This window comes from Rhopalosiphum padi, chromosome 1 (genome assembly GCF_020882245.1).
Source record: "Rhopalosiphum padi isolate XX-2018 chromosome 1, ASM2088224v1, whole genome shotgun sequence".
Classification (NCBI taxonomy): Eukaryota; Metazoa; Arthropoda; class Insecta; order Hemiptera; family Aphididae; genus Rhopalosiphum; species Rhopalosiphum padi.
Window position 1 is genome coordinate 87,858,906 of NC_083597.1, and position 27,082 is coordinate 87,885,987.

At 30.1% G+C, this 27,082-nt stretch overlaps 1 protein-coding gene across 1 annotated transcript in view; it reads right to left on the reverse strand.

The window, feature by feature from the left end:
- Window positions 1-3,264: 3,264 nt before the first annotated feature.
- LOC132922057 (POU domain protein 2-like) overlaps window positions 3,265-27,082 on the reverse strand; it is a 39,956-nt gene continuing 16,138 nt past the window's right edge. Inside the window, exons 3-8 of the mRNA XM_060985371.1 lie at window positions 13,777-13,833; window positions 12,271-12,389; window positions 6,873-7,004; window positions 6,616-6,798; window positions 6,219-6,531; window positions 3,265-6,142 (exon numbers count right to left, since the gene is read on the reverse strand). Coding sequence (XP_060841354.1) covers window positions 5,553-6,142; window positions 6,219-6,531; window positions 6,616-6,798; window positions 6,873-7,004; window positions 12,271-12,389; window positions 13,777-13,833 — 1,394 coding nt within the window. The 3' untranslated portion in view covers window positions 3,265-5,552. The remainder of the gene's footprint in view (window positions 6,143-6,218; window positions 6,532-6,615; window positions 6,799-6,872; window positions 7,005-12,270; window positions 12,390-13,776; window positions 13,834-27,082) is intronic.

Below are 27,082 nucleotides of genomic sequence, written 5' to 3' on the forward strand. Positions count from 1 at the left end.
ACAAATTTTATTAAAAAGATAGATATCGAATTAAAACAAAAGCAAAATTAATATTAATAAATTATTTTAATTATTCTATAATTATACACTTTATGGTAGTATTGTGTATAGACTAAACTACTGCCATGAAATATTATTTAATTTTTAAATGTTTAAAAAATAAAATTAGGTCATCAAAAGTTAAAATTTACTGGTGGGTGGGCCTCTGTGGTACATACATATTTATTTTTGTAAAAATTGAATAATAAGGTTTTTATTATCTCAGGTCTTGCTGAGATCTCATAGCATTTTTGACTTAATATCAAAATAAGTATACCAACTATTACTAAGTAGATATGTATTATAATATTTTATTTTCATACATGATTACATTTAATCTCATTATATCATATTATATAGTATATATCTATTGGCTATTATTAGAGCAGCAGTTAAAGCTATATTGGCTGGCAGTGTATTGAAGCAGGACTGAAAAATAAGCTCAATGTTATTTTTTGGGTTATATTTTCGATTTGTTATAATGTGTAAACACAGGTGCCATGAACTCATTATTTTTAATATTGATTTTAGGCTTGTTAGTTTCAGTCGTGTAATTTTACTAGCAATACATAATTAAATTTAATCAAAGTATCAAAGAGATATCATGTAATTTGTTATGATATAGAATTATAAATTCTACATTCTACAGCAATCATATTCAACCTGTAGTCTATAACTATTTTTAAGGCCTGAAATATCATAACAATTTAAAAATTATTTTTTATCATTTGTAACCCTCTCTCCCACCCTCATAATAAAAAATTTGTGGATTTTATAACATAAAAAAACTATGAATGTAGCCTAAGCTAAAAAGAAGGTAGCTGCTCTAATACAGTTTACAAATATATACAGTGTCTCACGAGGATATACCCATTGCAATATCTCCTGAAATAATGGAGATATTATAATTCTGGATTTTTTTAATAAGATTCACAGGGACAAGAACTAAAAATATTTCATGTTTTAATTTCATTAATCTCTTGATTTTTAATATTTTTTTTAATTTGCTGAAAAAAAACTGAGAATTATTTAATACGATGTGGAGTCATTGTATCAAACATGTGGTCTGCTTGCTTGTACGGTCTGCAAACCTTTCAGTATTTTTCTCAAAACTAGTAAAAGTATTAAAATTTAGGATATTAATAAAATTAAAATGTTGAAACGTCGATATTTTCAGAAAAATAAACTCTACAAAATGGCTATCTTCAATTTTCTTGAAAATAATTAAATTAAAAAAAAATATTTTTTACTGAAACATTAAAATAAATTAAAACATGAAATATTTGTAGTTCTTGTCTTCGTGAATTAAAAAACTAGAATTATAATATCTCCATTATTTCAAGAGATATCACAATGGGTAAATCCTCACAGGACACACTGTATAGCAGATAATCGATGAATAAGTTAATACTAAATTAGTATTTATTGTATTGTTTGTAAAACCTTGTTTTTAACTTTTAATTTATATGTCTTAAATAATTTTGGATTTTTGTTTAAAACACTATTACTAGTAAATTCTAGTTTTAGATTATTTTAAATATTTTCTGAAATATTTTTGTGTATATTAAATCTTTGTATTCATAGTTTACTAAAATAAAAAAATTATTTAACATTTTTTTTAAATGTTTCAATGTATTGCTTTCGATATGATTTTTATTATCCTTAATTGTTTCTAAAATTACAATTGTTAAGTGCAATATTATAATTTAGGAATTTAATTAAAATTCTAATTCCTTATCCAATTGTAAATTTTAGGAGAAGACAAATTTTAACCATCATTTAGCATTATTTTTAATACCTATGTTATTATCAAAGCCTAATCACTAGGTAAAGCTAGATACTCATCAGACTTACTAAAAGCTGAAAAGCATAATATTATAGTTAGATTTTTTACTAAAAGCATATGTATATATCTTTGTAGTATATAAAAATCATATTATACACCAGGGGCTGATGGCTCAAGTAAAAACGCAGCAATGTCTAGCTGGGCCGGTTCACCATAAAAAAATATATTAAATTATACTCTTATTTTTGTTAATGGGCTATTAAACTTCAGTCAACTACATAATTTATGCATTGTGTATGAATTATTTTAATGATTGTAACCATGGGCGTAGCTAGGATTTCATTCAGGGGAGGGGGCAGTGGCGTAATCATCTTTAAATCATTAAAACCCAATATTTATAAGGTATAAGAAATATAATTTAGTTTGAAGTGCCCCCCCTGCCCTATCCTCGCTATGCCCATGATTGTAACTGATGTTAACTATAAAGAGAATATTTAGCAGACTAAAAATTATAAAATCACGCCTTTGTTCTAGTTTATGTCATGAAAAATGTAGAATTATTAATAATTATATAATTAGAGATAAAAAAATCTTTAAAACATCTTAAGTTTATTGTATTTAGATATAATTTCAAGTTTATTCATTTATTCACAAAGTTAAAGCTTTCTTTTCTCAACACATTTATGCTGACTAAAGTTTGTTAATTTTCTCTTAAAAAGATCTCTGAACGCGCCAAAACTTTTTGAAAGTTTATTTTATAAATACTGTTATTCTTCTGCAATTAGCTTCCTTTATCTGTCCCAAACAAATCGCTTTGTTAGGCCATAACCCTTTTATTGTATGCTCCAAACTTATACTGCTCGTACAATCTGATACCTATTAACTGTAGCAAAACTGCATGCTATATTTTTATATTATATTCTTTTATGGTTGTTATCGCAGTTTTTAACTCTGTTATATTTATTTACTATATTGTAACTGCCATTTGGCAATTATATTTCATTAAATAAATAAATCTGTTTTCACTTTTATGTTATGACAATTTTCATAACATATTACCATACTACTTAATAATACTATGTTAAAAAATCTAGATTAAAGTACTCAGATTTACTCATAAATTATTTTAAAAACTTAGTAAAACACTTTATTATTGCATTATTTCTTTAATGTATGTAATATTTATGTAGTTTTCACAAAAAATTATATTAAGGAATATTTAACAAAAATAATAATAATAATAATAAATTAAAGATACGATTATGTACATACAAAAAAAAAAACAAAAACAAAAGAAATTGATCTACAATGTTTGGGGTAAAAAAAAAATAAGTAAGTTAATGCTAATAGGTTAGGTAAAACTATTATATTTTATTACATTGAAAATAGAAATAGGGGTGACATGACAGGTAACCAAAAATAAAAAAATGAACAAGGACTTTCAGTTAATCTTTGTTTTATTATCTTAATATTTTACACATACTAATAAGACTAAAATGAATTTCTCCTTAACATTTAGTTACCTGACACTTTTTGACGTATACAAAACCGATAGCACGGCCCCTAGTATTTATAATATAATAATAATAAAAAACACAAATACACTTATTAACTATTTAATTTAACTTAAATTTATAAAATTATATTATATATAATGTGTGTGCGCATGCGTGTATAACATATATATATATATATATTCATATACACACATTTATATATTAATTAATTTACGTTAACACACCTCTCTATTCTAATGATATGAACAATGGAACGGTATACATTGAATTTTTTGATGTTAAATTTGTTACTGAACTTGATAGTGCTGCTAACCTTTTTAGCACAATTAAAAACATAAGCATAGTTTAAAATAATGTTAAAAGCAAACATGTTCAATGGCCGGTTATTTGATCCGTTCACATTTTGGAGTTAAATGTATCAACAGTGAACATCCACAATATACTGTCACTGTTCTGTGCCAGAAGACAATACATCCAAGTACAACTTTAAATCCACAAAAAAACATTTATAGTATAAGATATTAAACTACTATGAAAGACTACTTTGAATTTTATTTCAGGGTTATGGGATATGTTGTAATTGGCTCTGTAAGCTATGTCAAAGAAAAAGGCTGAACACATAATTGTAGGAACAACATTTAGAAAAAAAAACATTAGAATAAAAATTAAAAATATTAATTTCTAGTTTTTTTTTTTTTAATAATAAGATTAAAAGAACCTAAATTATTAAACAAAATAAATACCTAATGTAGAGAGGCTGATAACACTAATGCATATAATATTATTCCCTACGACTATAAGACTATATTTTCATTGTATGGGATTGATAATGTTACCAACAATTTGTTGAAACCAAACAAAAATTGATTTGTTCTTTATAATATTCCTGGTGATGTTTTTAATCCCTGGTTATCGTTTAGGTTATGGTAAAACACTCAATGGAATCATTTCAAAATAATAACTGGCAAATAATCACTAGGACTTAAATTATGATAAGAATTGATTAATGACTACACAATTGCCTTACAGGCAAGACTTTAGGAACTTTTGTGAAATGAATAAAAAGGTGGATTTTAATGATATGTGAATTTAAAAAAAAGTTTCATATGCTGTGAATGGACCCAAAAACCGATAGTTATTGATTTTGAATTTAGTTTATTTAATTTGAACAGATTAAAAAAAAAAATGAAAATGTATTAAATCAATAGGTTCAAGTTATAAAGTCACGCTAATAAAACACAGCAAACAATGAATTATGAAAATTGTTATTGTCTCCTTAAATGTTTTATATTTTAAATTCTTCTTCTTCAAAAAAATTGTACTTTTTTTCAAGTCTCCAGGTTATGTATTTGTATAATTTTAACATCATTGACACTATCAGAGTGTACTTGATCCCAAAAAAATCCACCACCTGCAATGGTGTAACAATGAAAAACGATAACAAATTTAACATACATAGTGTTCTGCAAGACATTGATTGGTGGTTTTTCAAGACTAATAACTCTGAATATTTTAATACTATAGTTCAATACAATTTTTAGATTAATATAATAATCACTTACACGTATGAACTATCACTAAACAGTTTTATCGAAAACACATAAGAAAAAAAAAATACTTACATATAAATTAATTAACAAAAGAAAGAGCGCTTGTTAGCATAAAAATAAAACTTAAAAAGTTTGATTTTCAGATCGACAATGACATTATTTTGATTAATCCCCAAATTTAATTTTACTATTTACAATGTGAAAAGAAATTAAACATTTCACTAACATTGTTACAACAGATCAAAAAAAAAAATATATACTTATCTAAATTAAAGTTACTAAGTATTATTAATTATTAAAATACTAAACACTATTACTTTGTTTGTTGCAAAATAATAATTGTATGTACATACTAGTTATAAACAGTATAAACAGATATAGGTATACATATATTATAATATAAACATTATATTGTTATAAATTAAATCATTATTGATTTACTTAATTAAGTATTGCGAGGATAGATCTTTTAATTGTTTTTATTTTTATTTTTAATTATTTGTTTCAAATAGGAATTTGTGCCGATTTTCAATATGAAAGTCAATACAAAATTTTATGTGACTAACAGAGTGATAATTTGCCATCAATAGGAGCCCTGAAATATCTACGTTGGCCGAGCTCATCAAATCCATTGTTTAGGGACGATGAGATTGACCAATGTCACTCACTGTTACTTTGGTGGTGGTGATGGTGATGATGACCTCCAATCGACGGAGAAGATACAAGTGCCAATGGATGTCCTGGAGAAGTTAGCATAGGAAACATGTCACTCTGGTTTTGTACTGACATCGAAGCGGTAAACATATCTGTGTTGGTAGATGTAGTTTGACCAGCCATTGTTGTTGTTGGCGGATTAATGCGTTTCTCTTTTTGCCTGCGGTTGCAGAACCATACACGAACCACTTCTTTTTCCATGGATAGGTTATCGGCCAATATAGATATTTCTTCAGATGTAGGCTTAGGATTTGCTCTAAATGCTTTTTCTAGAGAATATCTTATAGACGTTTCAATGGACGTGCGTTTTTTGCGACGTCTTCCGATTGCTTCTGGTGTTGTCAGAGGATTACACAAAGCACTAGGATTGGTCATTGTACTATCAGCATCTACAAGCCACTTTTGCAACAGTGGTTTTAACTTGCACATGTTTTTAAAAGACAAATTCAACGCTTCAAACCTAGAAATTGTTGTTTGAGAGAAATCATTGCCATACAGTTTTCCCATTGCAAGGCCTACATCACCTTGAGTAAAACCTAAATAGAGAATTTGTGAAATTAATAAAATGTATACAATTTTTATTTTTTTATGTGCTAAATATAATATTCTTACCTAATTTAATGCGTCTTTGCTTAAAGAGTTTTGCAAACTGTTCTAATTCTTCGAGATCAGTGGTATCATCAGTGCTGGTCTTGGTTTCTGCCAGTCGGCTTAGAGCGGCTGCTGCTGATGGATCCAAGTCATTATTAGATGATTGGGTCTGAGCAGAGTGTTTAGAATGATGGGATGGTGTAGATGAACCAGCTGGACGTGTCGATTGATTTGGACCATTGCCAACTGGAGAATGCTGATGGTTGTTAGTCATATTTTGAGCCTGTTGGATCTGCTGTAGTTGAAGTGATGCTTGAGTCAATGCTTGGTGGACCTAATTTTTACATGGTTTTATTATTAATAAACAGTCAATAAATACAAATATAACAATATGTAAAATAATTTTAAATTAAATTACTTGATTTTGAAAAAAAAATGGAGTCTGGCTCTGATGTGTTGCTGTGGACTGTCTCATTAATAAATATTGAATTTGTTGCTGGAAAAGTGCTTGGAGTTCTTGAGGTGTAAGAGAAGATTGACCTCCGGGAGGACTTCCGATCAATGGATTACTTTGCGGTGATAACACTCCCAATCCAGGAATCTATAAAATATTCAAAACATATTAGATATACGTTTTGTATGTTTAATTAATATAATATATATTAATTATTATACCTGTGCGAATTGCTGACTTTGTAGTGCAGCTAATGGATCACTGCCACTTGTTACGTTTGCTGAACAATTTCCCGATGGTCCGGTACTGCTAACGCCTGAGCTCGAAGAGCTACCAGAATGTCTGTGCGAAACCTGAAAAAATAAATAAAACTGTTCAAATATTGAAACATTCATTGCTTCCTAAGAAACATATTTTTTTTTCTATGAAAATATACAAATCTTTGTCTATAAAATAAATTGATATTTCAATATTATTAATATGATATAGTGCTTTGAAAATTAAGTTGAAAAACAAAGAGAGAATCATACTGGGATTTCTGAAAAACTATATTAGTAAAAATTATGAAAATATTACAGAAGCGCAACAAGTGCACTACAATATCGTGTAAGAAATCGTGTACAACGTGTGAGTAAACATACATAATTTATAACGATTCATTTGAGAAATAAAACATAAGTAATGCATTACGAAACGAACTTAAAGGATTAATAAACTATTATAGAATTACTCGAATGTCGGACTTACTCAAACAGAAATAAAAAAAAAAAAAAAACAAACCAAATCTCCATATTATATTATAATAGTTAATGTACCGATCACGTTTATTTTGAAAATAATAAACGCTAACTCGTGGTTTTAAACAAATACCTAATTGTGTGAAAATATTTATCGCGAGTAACGCGAACCGATTAACGGAAACGCAATCTGAAGAAATAAACTAAACAAAATAATAATGTTTTATTATTATTTTTTTAAAAACAAAAAAAGAGTTTGGTGATTTCTGGGTGGGGGGCACTGTTATTTCTCGGAAAATTTAAATCTAATACGCCAAACGACAAGTGGAAAACGTTTTGCTGGAGAGTCACACGTCATTATAGTCGGTCGGTCGTCGCGGTTACGCGAGTATTGGCGCGAAAAACGAAAAAAAGACATCGAAAGTTGGCCGCCCGTGTGCTATGTCGTCTCGCTCGTTACGCACAAAAGTTTCATCGTCGTCAGTGTGCGTCGTGCCGTCGTCGTGCGGTAGGTACACATGTGTGTATACATTTAATGTCACGGCGATTTGTCGAACGATTTTTCGATCGTTTCGTCTACAAACGTTTCTGTCGTCGTTCGCATTATAATAAGTGTAATTGTGTATATATTATAATAATAATTGTATATGATGATAACGTGCGGGCGACCGACGACGACGCGCGGAAAAACGAAACTGGAAAATAACGACAAACGCGACGGCGGAGGATACGTGACATTAGACGAGGTCAGCGACGGCGGTAAGTAAGCGATCTAATAATAATAATAATAATAATAATAATAATAGTATACAAAATGATACACATTACATATAATAATATGTGTATAATGTACGAAATTGTAACACAATATACACAATAATGTCGTATCCGATAGACAATTCGGATGGATAGGCAAAAGCGCAATACGAGAAAAAAAATAACGAAATTATTGTTATCGTGCGTAATAAACACACACACACACATATTAGTTATTTACACCGAAAAAACTATGAGTTGTTTTTTGTAACCGAACACCGGCTGCCAGGTTTTTATCGAGTTTTTTTTCATTATTTCGTTATATAGGTGTATGGAGAATAGGTGGTACACGCGTCGCGTCGGTGGCACGCGATCGTCGTTATTATTATTATTTTTATCTCGACGGTTTCACACTTTTCCCGTTATCTTTTTGCGTGTTAATTGCAAAAAAAGATACCGCGAGCGCATTAATATCTTGAAAAAAAAATAAAACCCTATGACGCGAATACATCTCGACTACTGATCATCGATACGGATGGAAAAACAGTGCACGCACGCACGTTAGGGTGCTCAGATTTTAAAAATAAGAATACGGTACAAATTTCAATTATGTTTTATGAATTCCAATTTAACCTCCAGCATCAGGTAATAGGTATATCCGTCTTGTTACAACGCTATTCTTAAATAACCAAAGCTATTTTTCTACAATTAAAATTAAATGCTGCTATTATTGACTTGTTCCAAAGTCCAAGTTAATCGATTGCTTCGGTTGCAAACTATAATTATTACTATTGTGTTCAGCGAAGTACTCAAGTTAATAAATCCTAACCTACCACGATTTTATTTTATGATAATAATTGGGTGTTTGTAATAATTGATGAACAAATTTTCCCGAAGCAACGTAAATCTAACATAAATAACAATTTACCAATTTTTTTTTATAAAAGAAATAATTACAGGACAATAATTATGAATTATATACGTTATATTATAATTGAAAGAAAATGTTAACCTTTTTTTTTACTACGGTCTGAACACTCTAAAAACACACATATACACAATACGCGTATAATATATACGTGAGTATAGATTCTGGTAGGAAGTGTAGTGTATTCTATACTGGTGTGTATATATAATAATAATTGACACGTCCGACGGCGACGAGAGAGAAAACCTTTTCGACGAAAATAATAATTTGCCATCGCCGCCATCTTTACCGACGACTTTTACCGAGACCAGGAAAAGCCATTAGGAAGAACGTTCGGGCCTTATTACGGCAGGCGTTGACAACGTGGCGGGGGAGGCGCAGAGGAGTCTATATAGGTACCTACGCGTTTCGCCAAAGTTATTAATCAATTCCTATCAACCGGTAGGTATATACGGCGGGTGTGTGAGTGTGTGTCATTGTTTTCGTTGCCTCGCCGAACGAACGATGTCTTTATACGAGTGTGCGCGAGCGCGAATATATATGACGGCTGTCAAAATTCCTTTTATTTAATTATAACTTATTTCCCTCGTCGATGCGCGGTGTTGTTTTTGGGATGGGCGGCCACGTGCGCTCTAGGAGGTAAGGCATTCGACGGCGCGGTGGTTAACACCAAACTTTCGACGAGATCTAATGAAAAAAAAATAATCATTCCCCTAATATACCCACTCACCCCGCAGTCACCACCCACAAATATCGATTTTTCCAAAATTCGTATAATCGTATAATATAGTGTGGAGATGCGCGAGTATATACGTAAGCGGAACACACCTCTTGTCTGCGACAAGCATAATATAATACAGGACAACGATAATATTATGCATAATACATATATAGTTTGGTCGTATAAAAACATACAGAAGGAGTAGTAAACATATATTTAATTCGACCGGACAGACGTAGTCTTTTTGAATTATCGTGTTGGCGTGTCTATATAATATAGGTATACATTTGTATTTCGTTCCGATTAATTTTAATATTACTGTTACGTTCTTATTTATTTTATCGGCCAAAATTCTGTCGTTTTTCTACTCATGAGATTTCTAAAACAAATGATAATACGGTGTCACGACAAAATCGTAGGTATATGTTTCAAATGGAAATTCAAGATGGTAAATTTCGAATTTGAATTTTAAATTCGTATGCGGCATATAATCTTGGATGTTGAGTAAAAAAAAATAAAATTGTATATAAATTGCGGATAATATAATATAATATGGGATTCGATAAGTTATATTATGTGTGTAACTGTGCAAGACAGTTCATATGTGTGTTTTATTGTGGATACATATTCGATGAGTTCCCATATATTATATATAACACACACAGCATGTTTGCTGAAATCGAAAGGGGCTATTTTTTGTGCCTTTTATGAGTTTTTTATTTATTTAAATAGCATACGTCGGGCCCTTATTTTGACCGCAGTTCGCACTCTTTTTGAGCTAGACTATATTAAAGAAGGGTCGAATATTAGATAGCCTCGAGCCACACATATTATGTATAATATATATAGGAAACCTATCGATGTATAATCTTCAATAGACTGTAAATGTTTAAATATTCGGACGGAAGTAGTCTGACGCGTATATCAAAGGCATGTTGACCGGACACTCGGAATACATTACAGCGCTATAAGACATCGTATTATTATACAATGAAAACAGATCAGACTATACGCGTATAATAATATGTATACACCGTCTAACTTATATATTTAATATTAGGAGTGTGGAAAATTACCATTCGCGTATATATCATATCATATATTATATTATATAATATACATTATACATAAGTGCTTTGTGCGTATAATGTTATAGGTCCGAAAATTATTAATACATCACATTAGAAATAAATATAGACTGTGGAGCCGAATATAACGCAAGAGAAAAATGTACGTTCACAGGATAATTTTTTCCAAACGACTTTAATAATTATCGAGCCTGTGGGTTAACGCCCCCTGCACATGAGCGCAGTAATGCAGTATACATATCATATATGGGATATGATATTATAATATATTATACATGAAAATATATGTGTATATGTGTGCGCACACGTCAGTGTGTGTTTACTATAACACAATATATAGAAAACGTCAAACATATTGTGCGCGCGTCGTTATTACAACCGCCGTCGTGATTTCTCTGCACGAGCGTTATTGTACGAGAAATTATAAACGGATACCTATGCGTAATTAGTGGCGAGCGTGGAATTTATTAAATCGTCGGGTAGCAGCAGTTTGTGCGCCTCTAATCACGCACGTCCCCCGGGGCTCCGGTAAAACACCTAACGACAAGGCGTAAAACAAACACCACCCGACACTTTATGGCCGACTACGCTTTATATACATAACACGTGATATTAAACCGCGAGCAAAGCCCGTTTTTTGTTCTTGTGACGTTTTAATATTACAATCATTATTATCCACATTTTGTTGGCGAGTGCGTGCGCGCGGTTATTATAGGTACACGTACACACGCGGGATCGATGGTTATGTTGCATAGGTAGGTACATAATATGATATTATATTATAGGTAGGTACGCCGTAATATTCGCAGCGACCGAGCGACCTGTTATGATATCGTGTGCTCAAGTGTTGAGAAACATAATAAACGTACAATCCATCGTACCTTGTGTGCCTATACAACACAATGTGGGCGTAATCTGTAAGCGCATTTCACGAACAATCATTGCGATTTGTGATAAATACGATTAGTTTTAAATATCGAAAATATTTTAATATCGTGTAAAGATATTTCGATCGACGATATTATAATAACTAATAACTATTGAGTTTTGCAAGATTTGTCTAACTAAATCCAAATTTTTGTTTTTACTTTAAGTACAGCTGACGAATTAAATTATATAGATAACCTGCTAGCGTAATGCCGTTATGCACAATGTGTGCAGTTTTAAATACAAATAGTGAAATATATTCAAATGTGCTATTTCCTATATATTTGAATACACAGCTGTTATTAAATGTATGAGTAATAAAATGAAATAGGTATATCATATTATTTAAAAAAAATATGTTTCCAACTATATAGGCGCTTCATAAAAAATGTCATTAGTGGGAGTTGTGAAGTGAATATTTTTATTTGTTATATCTATAACATGTACTTCATTAAAATTTACCAAGTTTAATGCTCCAATTCTATCTGGTGATCCATCTGAGTTGAGCAACAAATCACTTCCAGTACTGTCCTCGCTGTGATCAACGATATCTTCCACCCTTTCCTCTTCACCATTATCATCTATAACACAAAAGATAATATTAATCATAGTTTTATAATGAAAAAAAAAATCGTTCCATAACCGATTTTAAAGTTTTAACAAGCTTCATACTAGACATTAGTATATTCAATTTATATATAAATCATTTGATGTACAATACTTTTTTTGTAGCTTGGCTCGTGCACGAAAGGGGTGTCGTTTGCCACGAGCTTCACCCTTTTTTACAAAAGGGTTTAAAAAAATGATTATCGAATAATTTACGCTTCTATAATACAGCATCATGATTGGGCCGATGATGAATCGTGTGCAGGGATAAAAGACGATTATAAAAAACTAACCCCGCATCTAAGCCATGTACTTTTGCAATTGGTTAGTTATGCAAACGAGGGTTCGCTTTGAACATGGCTTCCAACTACCCTTTTTTAACCCGTTGAATGCGTGTACACACGCCCAATTTATAAAGCCAACACAATTTTTCTAGATTTACTGACGTTTCAATTTTACTCGGTTGTAATCTTTAAATTATAGTTTCATTAACAAAACAGATTATATTATACATTATGTTAACATTTTATTTTTATATTAAACATGATTTATAATGATTATACAGATGTAATTTTTTTATACTATAAATATTATATCTACATGACTAGGTACATCCTATTATAATTAGGGCTGAATTGTGATGACCATTGATATTGAGGGTTGCACCAGATTTTATAACCAATCAGTAATATCAGATCCTCTCTTAATTATGCTGGTGCCCGTATGTCTAGTTTTGTTGAATATAAATAAAATAAATATAGTTTTAAGTGTACTCACTAATGTTAAAATTAGGACAAGTTTTGAACATTTTTAAAACTAGTAAGTATTATTATCTTTACACACAAATGAAAATCTTGCTGAATCACTTTTACCCCTATATGCGGGCTAAATTGTACTTTTTACTCCGAAAAATAAATTTTGTTCAATGTCAATCACGAAAGAAATATTTTCCCATAAACGATTAGGGGTTGATTTTAAAGCCAAAAATATAGTTTTACGGGTTCACGAGCACACAAATTGAGCCTATGCTATGTGCAGTTTTTATATTATATGCAGAAATATAGGGAGCGAATCTTTTTTACCCCATTTTCACCCTCTTATATGGTTTTACATTACTTGAATTTGACCCCTGATGTTATGATCGAGGTTAAACCAGATGAGCTGTATAATATTCACTATACGACATTGTTATTTATCAAATTCATTATTTTATAAGTATGTAAAATATACATGGTAACTACGTATAATATTGTATAAAGTAAACATGTTACAAAATATTCAGAATATTCTTACCTAAGTAGTGTATACTACTTACCAAACACAATCTACATAATCTATAGATAAAAGTAATTCTAAACTTACCTTCTTCTGGAGTTGGTGATTGAGACTTGGCACTTTTAATACTCTCGGCATCAGTACCTGTAAAAAAGAAAAAGAAAATTATTATCATTACACTATTAAATTTCATGCTATAAAGAGGGGTCTGTCTCAAAGGGTTGTGAGCTCGTGCTATGTGTTGTGTTGTGATCATGTTCTTCGCGCGTACACTGCCTAAAGGGAATCGGTCGAGATTTTTTGAATAGAGCCGGCACGAGATATTATACAAGGACCTGATTTATACACACATTTCCTATTGTTACGGGACGTGACCAAAGCGGTTATAAACGAAGGGTAATCTATTGACAAAATACAGCACGTGATATCAGAAGCTATACTTTTTTTTTTAATATTTCTAACAATTTCCAATTATATATCTATATCACTTATTTTTATATATATATAACAATATGTATATAATATAATATATAAATATTCTTAAGGAAAAATTCGAGATATATTTTCCCATGGGTAAATTCAAGTTCGTTAATGATCAAAGTTAATAAATAAGATCGTTTAATTTCTAAAACTAAATTCTACTTTTAATTTCCCGATGGACTTGAAATATCAAACCTATATAAAATAAAATGTATAGTAAAGAAAAACTTTTATTTATACATTTTTTCATATCTGACAATAACTCTGATCACGTTTTCACAATATTAATACAAATGGAAACTCGTTGAAAATAAAACATGAAAAATCTAATAGCAGTTCCTATACCTAAAAATGACCACAACGAACGTATGAACATTCACGAGTTTCATAAGAAAGACTTAGGGATTCGCAAAACACATTGAACTATTATACAAGACGAGTGAAAAAAGATAAAGGCCATAAGTAGTATGTATTCCCCAGGGTGACATTTCGTGTTCGAAAGTGCGATTTAGTCAGAAGTGATGTGTCTTATTTATACGAACGTATAACGCGCCAAAAAAGACAACCCGAACACCCTATGGCCATTTATTACGTTTAACCTCAGTGGACTATATTTTTTTTTTATAGGGGACTTCTTATTTGAGGGGAAACAAACACGAAAGGTGATGGAAAATTTAAATTTATACACCAAAGCGTCTGTCGAACGAGTCCAATAAGTCAGTTAAATATAAATAACGGTCAGTCGTTATAGTTGGTCAATTTATCTCTGAAATTCCATTTTTGAATTTTATACCAAGGCCATATGAATTAATAATTTCCTTGCGGTCAGTATGTATGTACATTTGACAACAGGGTGGAGCTGTCTATCAAGTCTGTCTTTAAATTTGACGAATCGTATACGCAACTTTAACCCAATAAAAAATTCAAGACCACGTCTATTACACATATTACTGAATTACTGACAGTGGATATTCAACGTCAAATCAAATGTTGTTTTTAAAAGAATATACTTTTTAAAGTAATAAAAATAAAACCTATTTATAAGTTATTAATATGAAAAATGTTAGGTTTTATTGGATACTTCTATAAAAATTAAAAAAATGTTTACACATTTATAATTTTAAAGGTATAACATAATATGATACGAAATACACAAAATAATATAAAATAATAGAATAATATACCTATAACTATAAGCATACTTTGTAGGTCATAATAATTAAAATATACTGACCCAACAACAAAAAAAAATGTAAAATATTGTCATATTGCAATATTTTACAAACACAAATAATGTTATTGAAATTTTGCTTTTTTGGTATTTTATATACTACTGATGTTGTAATTAATCACTAATCATATTATTGCAGAATGTCTAAGGTAGCTTTATAGGTTTATAAATGTATGTACTGATCATAGACATATTTGTAAGGTACCTATAAATAATTTTAGGTTTGAGCTTGTCTACAGCGAACAACAATTATTCTACTCATATACAAAAGGACCTTTTGATTTCACTAACTCGCAGAATGACTCATTTAGATATTGATCGTTGTTTGTGTGTGACATATTCTAATACCCTCGCAAATAAGAGCGACCGTGCATGCGTAATCCATATACATATAGGCGAAAAATCCCCAAAAATGAGGGTAGTTTTTGTCTCGAAACTGGATATATGTACACGGAATACATTATAGTAATACAGCTCTGTGAATGTTTGCCGCACGTATATTCATTATATTCCCCAATACATCGCAGATGTTGGCTCGGGGGCGGGCTATAATATAGGGGTCAGCAAATCTTGCATATACGAGTGAGCTGTAGTCTGAATCATTCACTGAAGGGAGAATAATTTGAATTGGTTTTTTTTTATGAAAAAACAAATATGAATAAATAAATAGACATCAGCAGTAAACTGGCCAAAATACAAAAAATATAATTTGAATTTCCATCAAAAAAGAATATAAAATTTAGTATTTGCGAATACTATTTTAATAATTTAAGTATGGTTCAGTGGTTCACCCTAAACAAATAAATAGTATATGTTAAAAATGAAAGGCTAAAATAATACCACCTTCTTATCTATACGGCTGGCCAAAAACGTAGGAATACATATTTGATTTATTCTGGTCACTACTTCCATAACTAGGCTGTGTATAACAATATGTAAATTAAACAAAATATTTCAAACACACGGATTATCACGATATTCGGCGGTATACATATTCCACGCGCGTGTGGCTTATAATATTTAGTAGGGTATTAAAATTGGAAGGATGTATTATGGTTTGTGTGTGTGTGTATATATTTTTGCATTATATATTTCCAATAACACCAGGCTACCATTCATTGTTAAAATATACATCATACAAAATACCACCAGCAGTTTTGAAAATGCCGATTCAGGGTCGATACGGACATTTAAAATGTATATTTTATTATTGTACATATTATAATCTTCCGACACATGTGCAGCGCGTACTATTTATGTATTATAATATGCTAATCCAGCGCTGACCACTTCGTCTGTATCCCAGGTAGAAAGAGCGATTTCTTTGAAAATAGTTTGAATACACCTTAGCACCTGACAAAAGACTGCCCTTACGCTATACACGTTGACCTGCAGATATTCCTGTATTATAATAATTTCTGTGGAAAAACGTGACCATAACTATATTCTTAAAATAAAAATAAATTTTATTTTTCCTTGTAATAAATTTAAAAATCATAATAATATAATAATTATATGTAAAAACAGGTAAGATCCTAACCTGTATAATATATTAAATCCAAGTATATTTTATACTTCAGTTTTCTTCAGTAAGTTGACAAAAACTATAGTTCTTTTCCCTCTTCAAAACTCCCTTTTCAATTATTTCCCATTAACTATTTCATTATGGTGTCCACTACTACACGCGTACAAGTTATCAGCCCCTTCCAAACACCCCAAACGGCAAACTCTAAAGGCCGTTAATAATAAATATCTATCCTCCCCTACCTCAGACATTAGTTGAAAGTTCTTCATTCCCTAAACTGAGAACCAACATGTGCACAACAGTTCCGTCATCTTGAAATCGAGTAGGTATATATTAAACGATGATAAAGTTACTCTTATTGTGACAAAATTGTAAGTACTATATAACATATTATATAATAAGTAAAACGATAAAATTTTTCTAAATGGAAATTAGAAACTCAAAGACCTACGGACAAGTTCGTATTACATTTTATTAAATTCAATAATCAAAAATACAAAATAAAACAACATATTATATTATAATACGATACAAACAATGTAGAGTTATCATAATCGTACAAGCAATAAGTATCGACTTCGTGTCTATGATTGGTCACGTAATATAGAAGAAAATAAAACGTATTAGGAAAGAATAATTTATATTCCTTATAATAAAACTTTCTCCAAGTTAAATATTTTATTTTAAAGTAACTTAGAAAGCGAACTATCATAGTTTTAAATTATAAGCGATTTAAAAATTGGAAATACAGTTATTATACCTAACACATAATCATATACCTAACAAAAATATTATGCTAAACAGCGTGTAATTGGATACTTGCCATTGATTGAACGGTACACATGATTGTATGAGTCAATAACGTTTATGTTTACATATTTGACAATAGATAGTTAAATTTTTAAATTTTGTTTGTTATTCGTATACGCAAAATACTAAAATGTAAGCATTTTATTGAATAATATTTACTATTTAGGTTATCCTAGTCATAATAAAGAATAAAAACTTACTCGGATAAGAAAAATATTTAGTGATTTCAATAAAAGGTTCCATCGTTTCTATTTCGATTAATACTAGTCATTAACATAAAACACGCGTGTATTACAGGAACAATATTTACGGATCGGACGGTTCATAAACACTTAACTTGCTATACTATTCAAAAATATATTTGGGCCTAATTTCGATGTAATGTTATCCCCTCCTACGATCAAAATTTTTGGTTTTTATTTGTGTATGTATACAACGTTACACATTTTTATTACCTACCTAAAATGTAGTTTCTCTACCTACTCGATGCATTCAATTGTATCTCAAAATTCTCGTTGAACAAAATAATATACAAAAACCATCACAAAATATTTAACGTGAAACACAGTTTGGGTGTTTGACACACGTAACATACGTCAGTGATTCATATTTCAAAAACACTTAATGTTTTATTCAAAGAGGATATTGAAAGAAGTAAAATATAAATACTGAGTATTGATAGTAATTTATACAATGATTATTGTTATAATTATTTTTTTTACGTATTTTTTATAAACAAATACGCTAACTAGACAAATTTAATAATAGAATCAAATCATACTTAATAAAAAATATAAAAATGGAACATTTTAATAATTGTATTAACAATTTGAGAAACCCTGTAAATCCGCACGCAATCCTTCAATTCATACGGCTTTACACGTTCGAAAAATTCTTGGTATCCTGCTGATTATTTTTGAATAAACATTTTACAATTGAATTTATATGATATTATTACGTGATGCTTTTTCCTTTGATGTCGGTACCTATTTTACTTATCAATAGTACCATAATATAGCTTATATATAGTAAGTTATCTTCCGGTTTTTATCAAAATCGTTTTTATTTTTTTATAGCAATCATTCTTTACTACTAAAAAAATAAAATAAATTGACCCCCACGTCACAATATGGCGACGTTACTCATTTCACGCCTTTTAAACACGATCATTCGCCCTTGGCAAAATACAGCTTATTTATGATATCCGCACGCTTGCTTATAGTACTTATTTAACGAACAGTCTACTTTAAAAACATTAGAATGGCTTAATCCTAATCATAAAAATGTAGTCACTAGAAAGTACAGAATATTTTAATTAGATCTTATGAATATTAGGGAATGTACAATAAAACACACGAAATTATCGATAAAAATAATATTTCCTAAAAATTATTTAGTTATACGAAAAATTATTCTCAAACAGAATAATAATACTTGTTGAACTTGGGTTTATCGTTCAGTCCATTTAACTACTACACATCGTTATGTAGAGGGGCTAAAAACGGTGGAGAAAATCTGAACAACTAGAGACCTAAAACGAAAAAAAATGACCGAATATAAAAAGGGGTGAATGATACACAAGCACGAGTTTATGATGGCATGTTTTCATCGTATTACAAGATGTGCCACCCTCGCATACTCGTTTGTTTTTTTATGCGCTTTTCGCATGTCTGCACATATAAATCAGAGATTCGTAACACCTGCTGTTGAAATGCAATAGTCCCTTAACATAAATATATAAAAAAAATTATACTACCGATATCCTTGCAATGTCTACATTTACAAGGCCCACCTCTTGTGTATTCCATGCAATTCAAGATATTTTCATTGTTTTTTTTTTTTTATTCTAGCTCTCGATTACTTATAGACCGTTCTTTTCAATAGCAGGTGTGTTAAAGTGTGCATAACTAATTTATAAAATTCAACTAGTTATAATAATTCACCATTTTTATTTTTGCAATAAAATTTTAATTTATTTTCACTCGAATAATTGTTGTTAAGTTTTCAACACCATTTATTTCATTATTTATGTGTATATCAAAATTATTAAAAAGGATGTCAAATAACAAAATGGTAGATCACGTTTAGTTTCAATATTTTATTATGCTCGTGTCACGTGACAAAATTTCCCTTTTTATTATTACCTGTATATTTAACAGAAGGGTTGAATGTAAGTAACGCATGCCGACATAGCTTGTGCCAGCAGTAAACCCTTTTGCAGTATTTTCAATCAATGAATAGCGAAATTGTTTATATTATATGGTACGTGTAACATTACCTACTCTCTTTTTAACATGTTGAATTTAATGCGCAGTAGTTGTTTTTCTATTCAAAAGGGGGTGAAAAAAGCACCCTATTGGCTCGAGCTATTTATTCAGCTCTTTTATTCATTTTCATATACCTGCGTTAAAAAGGGTAAAAAACGGTTGGTTTTACCACCTGCGTCACGTGCTTGTGTCGAAATGCACACCCTTTTTTGTCATCGAAAAATGTATTTGTAAAAAAATTATGTATTATAAACTTAAGATCCCGGGGTGTTAGAATGCTAAGGAGGAAGTGAAAAATTAAAGGGAGGTTCATTAATTCAACAACATTTTTCTCGTAACGGATTTTTCAAAGTACACAATGCAACAATGGTATCCCTTTGCAAAAGTAGCCTATAAAAACCGTTATGCAAAAAGGGGTGTTGTAAGGGTTGACGATATGGTAATTCGTTACCTGATTGGTTTATGTAGTTCAAAGAAAAAAAACAAAATGGTGATTAACAAATAAAGTTGACAACAAGTTTATAAAAATAATTTCTGTTATAATAATGTTACTTATTTTTTATTTGCTGAAAGTTAGTATATAATAAGTATTAACGAAATAAAGTTCACTGATGGAGTCAACAAATTCGTGTTAAGTGAACTTTTCAACGTTAAGACGAAAATAATTCAATCTTTCGCTTAAAAAACGTAATTTAAATGCCATTGACCAACCCTAAAATGCGTTCTATACACAGACTTATAGGTTTTTTATATTGTCCACCGTAATCGAATTTTGGCCGGACCCTTTCGCACGTTTCTTTAGAGTTTTACTTTAAGTGCCTTTCAATTTCGCACCCATTTACCCAAGTAGGAGTTTATTTTCTAGCTAAAAAAGTATAAAAAAACAACCACTTGGCCTTAACAGCTGTTGGCGAGTACAGGGTAAATAAATAATAGGAAGTGAATTTATTTCTTTTGTTTTGTTCGATTTCGAAATGATAAAAAAAAATCATTCAGAATTCCGAACACAGCCTTTGACGTTTTTCAAAGGGCTGAGGTCAACTACTCAACTATATATATATGCGTGTGTTTAAAAAAACCAGTCACATAATTTGAACTAAATCCGATTGAAATGTAAATAGAAATAATTCGGCGGCCAAACATTGGGCATAGAGCGAAAACGATGAATTCGTGCTTGTGTGTTCAGTGTTCCCTCAATAATCTAAAGCAGCCAAGGGAGTAAAGATGGAAAATAGGAATTTCAAAAGGTCAGTGAGGAACAATAATACGAGATAAGAAGAGACATGGCAAAGGGCAGATAGCGTGGATACAAAGGCCAGTGAATTGGAAAAAGGGGTATGTTAAAAAAACCGTCCGATGATTGAATACACATATATATGATATATACATATATATATTCTTCGTGTCCTCCCCCAATTTACTTACGAGTACATATTGTGAGATTATAGGAGTAGAAGAGGGATGTCATATGTTTTTTTTCTCTTTGACCATAGCTTTTCTGAATTTAATTCTATTAAAATACCAGTCTAACGCTTCGTACTACAGTGTTTGAAGTTTTAAATAATACCAAATTGAAAATACATTAAGCAAACATATTTATACATGAATATTTTATATATTATAATATATATTTAAATAAACGATATCTTTTAATACAATAATACAAATAATATAAACTGTAAAAATTTACCTTGGTATAAAAAGATTTAATTGAAATATGTAAGATTAACAGAGAGGTTTACCTGTTATTTATTGATTACTGTTAAGTTATTTTGAAATCGTATGTATTCAGAATACAAAACACTATAAAATGGAAAGTCAAAGTAATTTTCGTATTTTTAATATGTTTTTATATTCTTAGTTCTTGTCTTAACCGTGGGACAAAGCGTATGGGTTTTCGCAATAAGTACCGATTGTTCGTGTGCCGACGGCACGGCGCTTTCTTAATTGTTTCGCTGATCAACTTATACGCATAGGCTTCATTAGAATAATAATAACATTATAGGTATTATTATTATTATGGTTATTTGAATAGCTAGACCGCTATTTTTCTTGGGCGCTGTTTTGACAACACAGGTTTTATTGCGTAATCCTTGTGCACAACGTGTGTATCACACGTATCACATTCATATTCATTCCTCGCTAATATATATATTGATCGACAAATTGCTAACACATTCTTTTCATTTTACTTACAATTCACTAATAAGCCAACGTGTAAAATAATTAACACGTAATAGGAATATAGATAGAAATAATTAGACCGCACAGTATGACGTATTTCATAAAATATACGCATAACACATAATATGTTAAATACAAAACAACCGTACTTTTTTTTTTATCGAATTTTAAGATTGAAAATGATTTTAATTATAATATTAATTTATTAGTTATTACATAGAGGTACCTATTTATTATTTAAATTATAATACGTAACAATATTTTGAAGAAATGACGCATTATCATATCGTAAATACTGTTTCGTAAAAATTATTATTAATTAATTTTTTTTTTCATCACGTACCAATAAACAGGATTGTAAGAATTATATACCTACCTAATAATTTATTGTCACGATTACGTATTTTGTTTTGATTTTTTTCTTACATTGTACATCATGATAGTTTATAAGCATGCACCCGTGCTATCTTGCTATTATAATCGTGAAAAACGCTGTCTTGATTTACACGCAGGATTTTTTTTTATTCAAGTTCTACACGGATATATGCGTTTTTAGGATGGACCCATTGTGCTGAGTTATACCTACTGGTCTTTTTTATATGCACGCAATATCGAATGTATTCTTTCTAAATCAACACAGCTGCATTATTTTTTTTCGCATTTTTTTTTGTGCTTGGTAAAAATCATACTACCCCCCACATAACACGCACACACACACAAACAGTGTACGCAGAGCAATCACAATCGGCATGACATGTGTGTCTGACATTAAAGATACATTGGCGCAGATATATACAATATGTATAAACGGTAGAATGAAACCTAAGAAATGTTACGTGAGCATAACCTGGTTTACCGCGAAAGATAAGTAGGTTTAAGAAAAGGGGGTAAAAAACGTTATTAAAAAAAATCGATTGTTGAATGTTTAACGGAAAATACACAACGAATACATCGAATACATTTTACTAAAACGGTTAACCCGATTGGTCTTGCATGGTTTTTTGTATATGGGGTCTATATATTGAGTACAAAAAAATAGGGATCGAATAAAATGGCTGTTTTAGTCGGGAAGGGTTACACATTATGTTAATAGGGTAACCGTCTATCATTGGTAATTTTTATTAACGGAATCGAACAAATGGCGTTTGGGTACAAAATTTCCGTTAGTGTGTATGTATAAATGATTTTTATTTTTAAAATAAATTTTTTATAACTATTTATGCCTATACGTATTTAATATCCGTTAGCGTTTAATTTTAATTTTAAAGTATAATTTATAATTTACAATTAAATAAATTATATATTATACATTATAACATTTCAGTATAGTTAATGCAGTCGTTGGTTGTCTATCAATGGATAGATGATTATAATTCATAATATAATATAAGGTTACTTGTATTATGATACAAGAAAAACGAAAAATTTATAAATCTGTATAAGGTTAAAAAAAAAGTCTCACGCATAAATAATGATAAACAGCTGATCTTGAATGTATTTAATGATATTTCATATTTTCCTGTTATTCGAAATACTATCCCGAACAATACCTTCCGATTTTTTGGTTTTTATAAAAAAAATTAGGGGACTTCACAAAAAAAAAAAATCCGGAACCACTTATCTTTTTAACCCTAAAATCAAGTTATTTCCGTACCTACGTATACTACGGTAGGGGGTCAATCTCCCTCAGAAACGAAAAAAAACGGCGGCATATTTTTATAGCGTAAAAAATATCCAGTATTACGCAAAAAACAGTAATTCCCACGAAAAAATGTCCCTATTTAATAGTGTACAGATTTTTTTAAAGGGGGAATCGTTTAATTCAGGTTAAAAATATTTTTTTTTTAGTATTATTAATTCAACGGTACCTATAATATACATTATACACGTATATATATTATATATATAGAGATTTTTTTACTCAAGTTAGGAATATATTTTGGGGTTGGTTTTTTAGTAAAAAAAACGAGTTCTCACGGTTTTATTTTTATATCACGCAAAGGTAGTGTTAATTTTTTCTACGGTTATTGTTTGCAATAGATTTTTTTTATAAAAAAAGAAATGTTCCCGTATGGATGATCGGTTTCCAAAAGAGAAATTGCCGGTGTTATCCAAGGGTATGTTTGGTTATGTATATATGACGACGAAATACTCGTGGGTATTGGATTCGCCAACACCTGACAATTTTAACGAAAAAAAGAATGAATAAACTCAAACGTGTTTTCGTATTTATATAATCCAGAAAAAAAATACAACCCAGATAACATCATCTTATATTTTTTTTCCATATTATATTATTTATTTTTTCCATTACTTCTGTCTCATAGTATTGAATTAACAACATTTGAAACTGTCAAATAAATGACAAACGAATATTTTTTATGACAATAAGTACTGATCCTAATACTTTTTCTGATATAAACTAAAATCATTTATTTTAATAAATTATTAATTTTTAATAGTTTCTCAATAGTATATAAATATGCACAAATACATTCACAAAAAGTTTTTTTACTTTATACGCAATTTAACTTAAAAACAATAATGCATATATAATAGGTATATAATTTGTATCTTATCAAAATATTTACAATGATCGACGTAATTTTAATCGAAATTGTAACTCACAATATAATTGTATCAACTCAATTTTCGTCTCCACCGTACATTTCATTCGTTTGTGATATCATCATTAGTTAGAAAGACCGATTATAATTTCTCATGTGAGGTAATTCGATACATTGTCACAGGCAACGGTTCGTTTAATCGGCCGCGTCTTGGTCGATTACGCGACGACGGCACATTCGTCACCGGACACGGGGGTGTGCTCTTCCGACACGAAAGCGCGCATAGGTGTTTTTTAACGCAAGCTTTACGGTTCGAAAAATTCCAAGTGAAAAATACAGATAGAGAGATAAAGAAAAACCGTGTAATCGCAGTGACCTGTAAAAAAGTCTGTACGTTTTTTTCTCGACAATTTTTTCCGCGTTTTTCACCGTCGAATAAGCACATACAGCGGCAAAGGCATTGAAGATATTGGTGTTTACACAAAGGCAAAGGCCTCGAGCGGGGGTGGTAGTAAAAACAAACAGAATTCCCAGAACTCCTCCCGAATACAATTTCTGCACCGTGTTTGACTTATTTTTATTATTAAATTTTCTGTTCCGGAGTCGCTCCGGGGCGTTTCTATCCCGACCCGCCGGCTGTATGCACTACAAATCCTGACTGTTTTCTAATAAAATGATACACACACGGGCGCTGTGTAGTTTTTAGCTCTTGCGTATACGTTATTCGATTTTCAGAGGTCGTCTAGTTCATTCTTACTGCGGCGTTTTTCTTTCTTTCGAGACCGAATATTATTCGTACTGTATATAATAATAATAATAGTAATAATGATAATAATGTATACACACATAGACCGGCAAGGACATTGAAATGTGCAGCAACATCAATCAAACGAGATCGTTAGCTTGTACCGCGGCGCATATTCGGCAATTAGTCGGTGGCCGACGCAGGAGTCTCACGTTCCTCTTTTCAACCATATACATATAAGTTTGTTTCTTACCATCACATTATGCGTTTAATATTTACACTATTTATTTGGGTATTTTTTTTTTCTAAATCATTATTCAAAACGTTTAGCATAGTGTATAAAGATATGCTTCTCACGTAAGAATACACTTTCCAAGCAAGCACATAACCGAGGCAAACATTAATTAGTATCGTTAAATTTAGGTATTTTTGCTGGAGGGAATGCATAAAAAACTTAACTGCGCATCATTACACCCTGTATAAATTTGCTAGATTATAATGAACATTATACCTTCTTGTACAATCCTCCCACTGTAGTCACTACTGCATTGCAAGATACAAAAAAAATTAGACACGTTGCAAACGCTGTCATGTATAAATGAAACCCTACCTGTCAGTAGGTGGATAATACAATACGCGTCAGTATTATGATTGGCAAATGAATATGTCAGACGGTTTTTTTTAAGGTTTTCATAAGCTCATTTATATCCGGTACGGGGGTGAAGGATTTATAATAAAAATTCAATTAAAAAAAAAAAATTAATAGGATTAGATTAAAGGGTATCGAAATTATATTAAAGGTTTACTCACCGCCTTCAAAAGGAATTCGATATTTTCTACTATACTGCAGGAAATGGTAATAAAGAAAAAAAGTTTTTTGGTGTCTGAAAACACGTATACACGTTTAAAATGAATGCAATGAGTCATTAAAGGAAATAATTATAATAGATTATTATTTATTCGTGATGTTATTATTATAGTTTAATACTTAATCTAAATAAGAATTAAGTAAAAATAATAATTAAATATACATTCAAACAGACGCTGTTTTAAAAATTTACTTATTATAAACCGTTAATTTAGAATATACGTCCCAATGTTAGTTTGTAATTTGTATTATACAATAAAATAAAAATATGTTTTAGGAGTTACGGTACAATAAAACATTATTTAATTCTGTTCTGCCTAAATACATTTAAAACCTAACAAGATGCATTTTTCCTATAAAAAGTGTGCCATGACTCATGTGTGAATAACATTTGCAATTTTATAATATTTATATTTTGACTGAGGCGGAAGTTTACAATTATAATATATTAAGGTCATGTAAGTTGTAAGTAAAAAAAAGTATAAAATACTGGATGCGTCTTTATAATACAATGAAGATGTTTTAATTTTTAGTAAAAATGAACGTTTAATATAAGTAATAAACTATAGTTTAGTTACACATACATGTATAATGCATATTATTATAATTAGTACAATTTCAATGTCAATAGGCAAATAATTATATGTGTAATATGCATATATTATTAGAACATTGTAATACTATAATCATTGTGTGCGATAATTTAATTTACTAAT